This window comes from Psammomys obesus, unplaced genomic scaffold (assembly GCF_907164565.1).
Source record: "Psammomys obesus unplaced genomic scaffold, mPsaObe1.curated_primary_1811, whole genome shotgun sequence".
Taxonomy (NCBI): domain Eukaryota; kingdom Metazoa; phylum Chordata; class Mammalia; order Rodentia; family Muridae; genus Psammomys; species Psammomys obesus.
Genome location: NW_026591918.1, coordinates 9,281,456 through 9,289,872, shown reverse-complemented (window position 1 = coordinate 9,289,872; position 8,417 = coordinate 9,281,456). Strand labels below are relative to the sequence as shown.

The window sequence follows — 8,417 nt, the reverse complement described above, 5'->3', positions numbered from 1 at the left end:
GTGTTCACTGATGTTTTCTAAGTGTTAGAAGAGTTTGGGGGTTCGGTGGATGTCTGTTGCATGTGTAATTTTGTCAAAACTGTGTTAAGTTCTGAGACATCTTTGTGGAATAAGTATGTCATACTCTGCTCCCTATAAAGGCACATTAAAGGGTCTTGACCCTTCCTACAAGATCAGATAAGACATTCCAAAGCAGCAGCAAGTTGGGAGGGAACCTTTTTTATTTATTTTTTTTTTTTTCATGTATTTTGACTATGTTTTTCCCCTCCCAATTTCTCCCAGGTCCTCCTTGTTTTCCTGCCCACCCAATTTTATGTTTGTTTATTCTTTCTCTTTTTCTGTCTCAACAGGAAACACAGACACATAAAATGACCAATAAGATAAAAAAAAGTTCAAAGCAAAATGAGACAAAAGTCTACAAAATATTTAAAAATACACAAAAATTTTCAAAATTATTTTAAAATACAAAAATAATAGTTGTTGGCCAACTCCTCGTGGACATGGGGCCTGCCCTGAAGTGTGGTTAATATACTCAGTGAAACTCTAGTGGAGAAAACTGATTTTTTTTTTTCTTTTGCCAGTAGTTATAAATTGAAGATAGCTTCTTTGTTAGAGATGGGAGCCTTGGAGTCATATCTCTTGTGGATCTTAAAACCTTTACCCCCGCCTCTTCCATAGAGAGCCTTGAGCCTTAAGGGGAGAGGTTTGGTGAAGAAATCCCATTTGGTATTAATGCCCAAAAGCCTCACACTGCACAGTGTCCAGTTGCAGGTTTCTGTGGTAGTTTGGGAGAGAACCTTCTAAACTGAAGAGTAGGCCCGTTGAAAGAGAACTTGAGATGAGTGCAAACATTAGATTAAGTTTTTAGGAGACCAAGCATTGGAAAGGGGGCAGCAAGACTAGAATGGGAAATAAGACTTAGAGGTGTAAGTGGCCATCAGCATTGAGGTGAAGGTACTTGGAATGGCAAATGTATAATCATAGGTTCTTTGGGACTTGGTGTAAAGGAGAGACAGGGTTTTGTAGGTGAAGTCATATCCACTGTGGCTTGGGAAGCTTGTATGGATGAATGACACTCTAAAGTGTCATTGAGCCAAGAATACAGGAGAAAGAGTGAAGTTAATTTGGGGACATATGGAAAGCTGAGTGAAACTAAGTAATTAAACATATAGATCTGAAACCCAAAAGCAAAATACAGATATTTCTAGGAATGCAGCTACTCATATTGATTAAAATGTGGAAATAAAAACATTTTATATTTGGCCACATTATGATATGTAGGTCTTTGTTGACTATTTCTAAGAATTTATAGTATTTTTTTAATAAATAAAAAAGAGGCCAGGCGTGATGATGCACACCTTTAATCCCAGAACTCAGGAAACAGAGGCAGGCGAATCTCTTAAGTTTAAGGCCAGCCTGATCAGTATAGCAAGTTCCAGGACAGGATGGGAGGGAGGGGGGGGTGTAGAGGGAGAGAGAGAAAGAGGAGAAAAGGACACTAAAGCTGTTGATGAAGGTCTCCAGTCGCTTTAGTTGACAAGTTGAATGAATACCAATCTCATTTTATGATTGTGTGTACTGAGAGTTGTAAATTAGTCTCGTAATAACAGTTGGATGATTAAATACGTTCTAAGACTAAATAAAGACAAGCCAGGCAGTGGCACCGTACTCCTTTGATGCCAGGACTTGAGAGGCAAGAGGCAGGCAGATCTCTTGAGGTTTGAGGCCAGCCTGAGCTATAAAAGGAGTTCCAGGACAGCCAGGGCTACACAGAGAAACTCTGTCTTAGAAAACAAAAGACAGGATGAAGGGCCAGCATATTCTGTGCCTTTGTTCACGCCCAAGAAGGGGTTAGAGGTGCCGAGATGGGTTTTCTGAAGAAGACAGAACTGTTACATACTCATTATGTAGCCCCACCAACCTCTATAGAAGAGAGGCTTCTGTTTGCAGTCCTGTTCTTTCTACACGAACTGCTGAGAGACGCGGTCCCACTCACTCAGGGCGCTCTGCTCGCTAATGGCTGGGCTTCTAAGTTTGCCAGCCTCAGGGTAACAACAGCTGGCACCTTCACATTTTCAAAAGAACCTTCGAAAGACATGTGAGAATAAAGAATTCACTCAGGCATTTTGAGGAAGTAATTGAATTAAATCATGTTCATTCTCCAGTCATTTCTGCCAGTCCTTCAGAGTAGTCAGCTAGTTGTTCCCTTTGATAGTTAACAAAATGGTAATTTTACAAGGGAAATTTTTAAATTTAATCATGAAGGCTAATAATACTTAATAATGATCATGATGAAAATAGGAAAAGGTAGAAATAGCCAAATGCCCAGTAGTTAAAAAAATATATATATATATATATATATTGTGGTATGATCATATAGTGAAATACTGCACAGCAGCAAAAATTATCTTACTATAGTTGCCTGTGACAGTATTAGAAGTCAGATTTAAAAATACATATGCTATATGCTTCCGCTTATATTTGGTTCAAAAACTAAGTAACAGCACTCAGGAGGGCAGAGGCAAGTGGATCTCAGTGGTTCCAGGACAGCCAGAGCTACACAGAGAAACCCTGTCTTGGAAACAAAACAAAACAACAAACCAACAAAAACTACACAACAAGGAAATAGTCATCACAAGAAAAGGTCAGGGTGGTAGTTACCACTGTGAAGGAGGAAAAGCCCTGTAGTACTTGTGGTAATAGTCTCTTTCTGTTTCTTCTGGCTGGTGGCTTTATCAATATTTGGTTTGTAATAAATCATTCTACATTAAAAACAAATTATGTCCTTTAAAATTCACATGTAAAATATAAACATAGTAATATGAAAAACAATGCAACAGTAAATAAAGCTGCAGATTAAAATTTCAAGACATCTGTGGCATTGGCACCTTTTGAGCCCACATGGCTTAAAACAAATAAAAACCAAACCGTCACATGGAATAATTGAAGCTTGCCATCACACTGTTACTTACACCATCTTCTCTCCCACTCCATCCAGAGGCTAGTTCTTTGCCGAGGTGTTACATGCTTTCCCCGTGGCCTTCCCATCGATGCTTGGTGCTGGGGCACTTTATGTCTGAGGAAGGATTTCTGCTAAAATAAAAGAAAATACTTATCTTAGGTTTGGGCTTTTAACATTTAGTTTAGTTTATCATTTTCTTACATGGATGTGTCTACCCAAGAGGTCCTAGGAATTTATCTTTTTAGCAGTAAAATTGTAAGTGCATACCACTGTGCCTGGTTTGTTTACATGGGAGCTAGGATTGAACCTAAGTTCCTGTGCCTACACGGTACTTTACCTACTGAGCCATCTCCCCAACCATAGTCTTCACCTGAGGCTGACTGACAGACACATCAAGAAAAGTTTGCCTACTCTCATTCATTTGGTATGTAGTTAGTGAGCATCTCCTTAATGTTTAATTCGTATAATTATACATCTAGATGCTCGGCATATAAAAGTTGACTTAAACAAGTCTGAATTTATGGTAAGCTGTGACTCGCTTGTCTTAAACTGGCTAATGTGTGTTTATTGGGGTTTTTCATTTCTCTAAGAATGCCCTGTATTCTCTGTGTTGGTTTGAATATGTGTGAGTTGTGAGATGTTGGGCAAAGTATCCATTGGGAGGCTCTAGTTTCCTCTTCTGTTATTTAGTAGGAAACTTCTCCTTGTACCCCAACATTTTTATGATTGTGTCTCTTTCTGCTTACTAGAAAGTTGTGTATCAGTCTGCCTAAAGAATTTGTTATCAGCCATAGGATCTATGTGTAAAGCTGAAGGCCTTTAGAATTGCTGTCTTGTGCTTTATGGCTTGTGTGTTACTAATTTTTAAATTTTAAATTCAATTCTAGGTTATACCCCAGCTTTGGCCTGTGCTCCCAATAAGGATGTGGCTGACTGCCTGGCTCTCATTTTGGCCACCATGATGCCTGTCTCATCAAGTAGTCCGTTGTCATCCCTGACATTCAATGCCATTAACCGTTATACCAACACCTCAAAAACAGTTAGCTTTGAAGCCTTGCCTATCATGAGGAATGAACCTAGCTCCTATTGCAGTTTCAACAACATTGGTGGGGAACAGGAGTACTTGTACACTGATGTGGACGAGCTCAACGACTCTGATTCTGAGACCTACTGAAAGGCTGAGCCTGGGCCTCTACGGAAGCTCTGACACTGAAACTTCAAACCAGCTTTTTCAGGAAAAAAGCACTTTTCTTACTCAGACACAGATTCAACCTGAAGAAAGATCACGCAGTGAACAAATAGAAGTATTGTGATGACATTAGGAAGAAGAATCTTAAAGGCAAGTTTTGCAAAAGGAACTTCTAGAATCTTAATAATGACTTGACCAGTGGAAAACACATTGATGTCAGTTGCTTTGTGGGACTGTTTTAATTGGCTTTGCAGTGCCAGAAATTGGGACACTGCTCCCTGACCTGCTTATGTGGGCAACACTGCTGTTAAAGAAGAGATAAAAACACTAGGTTAAAATTTACCCATAAAATTAGAGCTAAATTTAAATGCAATAAAAGTTTCATATAATAGGCATTATGTTACACACCAAATTGCCATGGACCAAATAACGTACAGATTTTTTTATTAGAACTCCATTTTGTGGAAATGGAAATAGGTGGAATGAGACAGCTTCTAAAGCAAACTTCAATACTTCTGAAAATAAAGCTGAGATTTGGTTTGATGTTGATTTTTATTAAGAAAACATCTGAAAGCCTTTCAGTACTGTATTAAACCATAAGAAGAAGCAGATGTATTTTTACATTTTTATATAAAAGATCTTAAATTACAGTTTTTATAGAATTCAAGACCAGATGACTAGGTGCAGTGTGGGTAAAAGTACTTGTGACAGAGATATAGATTAGGTCAGGGCTGTTGCCCACTTTTGAGTGGTTTGGTTTTAAATTGAACTATTTTTGTTTAAGGGATGCCGTGAAGGAAATTGTTTATGGAATTAAAAACGGATTATTCCCTATTGTAATGTAGTGGCTCTGGGGAGTGGGGCTGTCTGAGACTCTACTTGGGGAGCACACGTTCATCACTTTTAGGTGACTTGGGGTCTCTGCGTTTGCGCTGGAGCGCTTTTACTGTTATTTATTTTAATCTTAACTTTGCCAAGCAAGAATCAAAATAAAAAAATGTTTAAAGACTCTTGTTACAAGACATTATCTAAAGCTAGTTGTGAATTCTATACAAACTGGAATTTTCAACATTTTTATGTAAAAGAAAACAATGTAAAAATACATCTGCTTTCTCTCATGGTTTAGTACAGTACTGTAAGGCATTCAGCTCTTTCTTTTTTTCTTTTCTTTTCTTTCTTTCTTTTTTTTTTTTTTTTAAAAAAAAACAGGATCTTTCTGTGTAGTCCTGGCTATCCTGGAACTCACTCTATAGAACAGGCTGGTCTTGAACTCACAGGGATCCACCTGCCTTTATCTCTCTGAGTGCTGGGGTTAAAGGTGTGTGCCACCAACACCTGGCTTCAGATATTTTCTTCATAAAAGTCAACATGAAACCATTTGACTCCATTTTCAGAAGTATTGAGGTTTGTTTTTGATGATGAGTCGTAACAAACAGAATCAGGTTACTCGGAAGGCATTTCTGTATTGGGCAAGAGTTAAAATCCTACAGGCTTTAGGTTCTACTCAGATCTAGAGCACATGTGCAGCTTGTCACTGTCGGAGAGAGATCGCCTGCCCAACTGAAGACGGCCTTTCAGGTAGTAGAGAAGAGGCTGACATGAGGCTTTTAAATAACACTCGTCTGTGCTTCGGTGTTTACTCTTAAGTGTCACTTTCCCGGTAGAATGAGTTCACACGGGAGGTCTCACTAGAGCTGAGTAAAGTTCCATCCATTGCAACAAACGATACTCAGTTTCATCTTAACCTTTTTGTATTGTGAAACTGGACCTTTATGACATTGTAAATTATCAGCTGGTTTTTCTGAATATAAAGTGTGAAAACACAGAACAGTATTTTGATCTATTTGATAATTTTGTGGGTTTTTTGAAGAATTAATGAGCATGTACATAGAAATAGTGACTGCTTGAATACTGTATTTACTTGCACTCTTTCAGTACATCAAGATTCCTGTATATTTTAGAGTATAATAAAACACAGATGTGAGTTGTATTTAATGAATAATGTATTTGTATCTGTGCATATTACTTAAAAATCTATAAAGTTTCTAGGGCATTGACTACTAGATTTTAAGCATTTTTTCTAAAATATTTACAAAATTATAAATATAATCTCCATCTTTTCTTTATAATATAAAGTCATAATGAACCCTTCCTGATTAATAGTGGTAGAAGGGTAAATATGCATTTTAAAGACCGTAGACTACATTTTCTATTGTACCTTTTAAAAAAGAAAACTCAAGAGGATTCTAAAAGTATACCATATGTGTGCTTTCTCTTTCCTTTTAGGAATTCTCTTCTGAATTCCCTGAGGGAATTTTCTAGAATCTCAGAATTGAAAGAGACCTGAGGTTCATCCAGTCTAACCTCTTAACAAATGCAGGAGTCCCTTCTCCAAGGTTGTCTTTCCACCTTGAACACTTCCAGTGACTACCTCACGAGCAGTCCATTGTTGAGCAGCTCTGTTAGGAAGGTCTCCTTAATGGAGTGGAAGCCTCCCTCCCGGTAACTTCTGTCCTTGGGCCCAGCTCTGTCCTCCAAGAGTGTTGGAAGGATGAATCTTCCACCCTCTGCCATGACTTCTTTCACAGGCTGTTGACTCCTTTTGCTGAAGTGATTTCCAGAAGGACTCATTAGACACATTGTCTCCACATCTATTGAGATCCAAGGTGTAGCTATAAAGTAACAAACTCATCTTTTAATTTATCCTCATGTGTCTGTAGAGACCACAGATACTGCATCATTTTATGTAAATGATGCCATAACTGAAAACATTGGGAGGTGGTTTGTGCTATTATCAGCCAGCTGGGAAAGCCGTTCCTTTGCTTTGTGATAGTTTGTCCCACGGGTTTTGGTGTGTGCTGGAAGAGGGAAGTTCTGAAGTCCTGTCCCAGAAAGTGTTGGCCAGCACCAGTATTCAGAGTAAATACAGGAGCAAAGCACAGCGCCATGAGTTACTTTATAGTTACACACACCCAGTGGGGGAAAAGCCCTGGACCTGGTTCTGTTGTGTTTTTATCCTCACCCACAAGGGAAAAGCCCATGAGCTTTAACGTGTGCGTGAAAGATGACATCTGAGATGTGTATTACAGTAATACCATATTTTGCTCAAAAACAACTTTGGGGAAATAGTGATGATAGGTGACCTCGAACAGTGCCATTTATAGTTCAGGAGATCTCTAAATGTAGCTGTAAATTTGGGGTTAATTTGGCTTCATATATTGGATCTTTTAAATGAAATAAATTTTAATGCAAAAATTGAAGTGTCTTTCTTCTTTTACATATACAGAATTTTTCCCTTTAAAATGTGTTAACTTATGGCAGGTTTTTGTTTCTGGGTCTCAATACAGCCAGAATAAATTCCAGCTTGTTCTTCCTCCACCTCCAAGTGCTGGGATTACAGGTATGTGCTTCTATGCCCAGCTGTGGGTTTTACCCTGAAATTTTCAGTGGCTTTTTAGTAAACTTATTTTAGACTTTTGAACTTACCTAAATGAATCTTTCAAATGTATTAACAAGTATTTATTCCTTACCTGCTTTGTACCTGGGGGTAGCAGTGGGCAGAATGGTTGGTGGCGGGATCCTTTAACAGCTAAGAGTTTCATAATGAGATGGTGTAGCAAGATAAACTGCCAAGGAAGGCAAGAACGAGAGAGAGAGAGAGAGAGAAAGCGAATGAGCTTTGTGGAGAAGGTGACACTGAGGCTGGGCATTGAGAAACAAGTCTGTGGGCAGGTGAAGAAGGACTGAGTAAAAGATTTCCTAGGTTCGAGAGCAGAGCCAGTGGGTCTCAGGCACTTGGAAGAGGGCAGTATGGGGCACAGTGCTCTTCAGCACTTAGCATTCATGACTCTGAAAAGAGACTGTAGGCAATTATATGGAGCTTAGATAGCAAGCATAAAAACAGGTATGTTTGAATAGCTGGTTGGGCAACAGATAAAGGGGGGCGATAATCTTTCTTGAAGTCATCTCTGCAGGTAAACAATAATAGAAAAGGCCAGTAGAGCATTTATCACCTACCAGGCAAAGACAGAAATGCTTGAAACATGTTATCTCTTAATCCCCATGACTGCCTATGAGGTAAGCACTATCAGTAGCATTTAACATGTGGAAGCAGATAAAGTAACTTTTAGCCACAGTCTTAACTTTTAAAGCCGGGATTCAAGTGCAGTCAGTCCTCTTCTGCCCGTTAGCCCTTCAGTTTCTAACATGTTTGCTGGCTGTCTGGTTCTTATCCTGACTTCAAAATTGTTAAATTCCCTTCAGTTT

The 8,417-nt window shown here is 38.8% G+C and overlaps 1 protein-coding gene across 3 annotated transcripts in view; it reads left to right on the top strand.

Moving 5' to 3' along the window:
• Ankrd28 (ankyrin repeat domain 28) overlaps positions 1-7,406 on the top strand; it is a 90,938-nt gene extending 83,532 nt beyond the window's left edge. For all 3 annotated transcript variants that reach the window (XM_055612215.1, XM_055612214.1, XM_055612216.1), the window contains one exon: positions 3,850-7,406. In XM_055612215.1, the coding sequence (XP_055468190.1) occupies positions 3,850-4,136 (287 nt within the window). In that variant the 3' untranslated portion in view covers positions 4,137-7,406. The remainder of the gene's footprint in view (positions 1-3,849) is intronic.
• Positions 7,407-8,417: the final 1,011 nt, after the last annotated feature.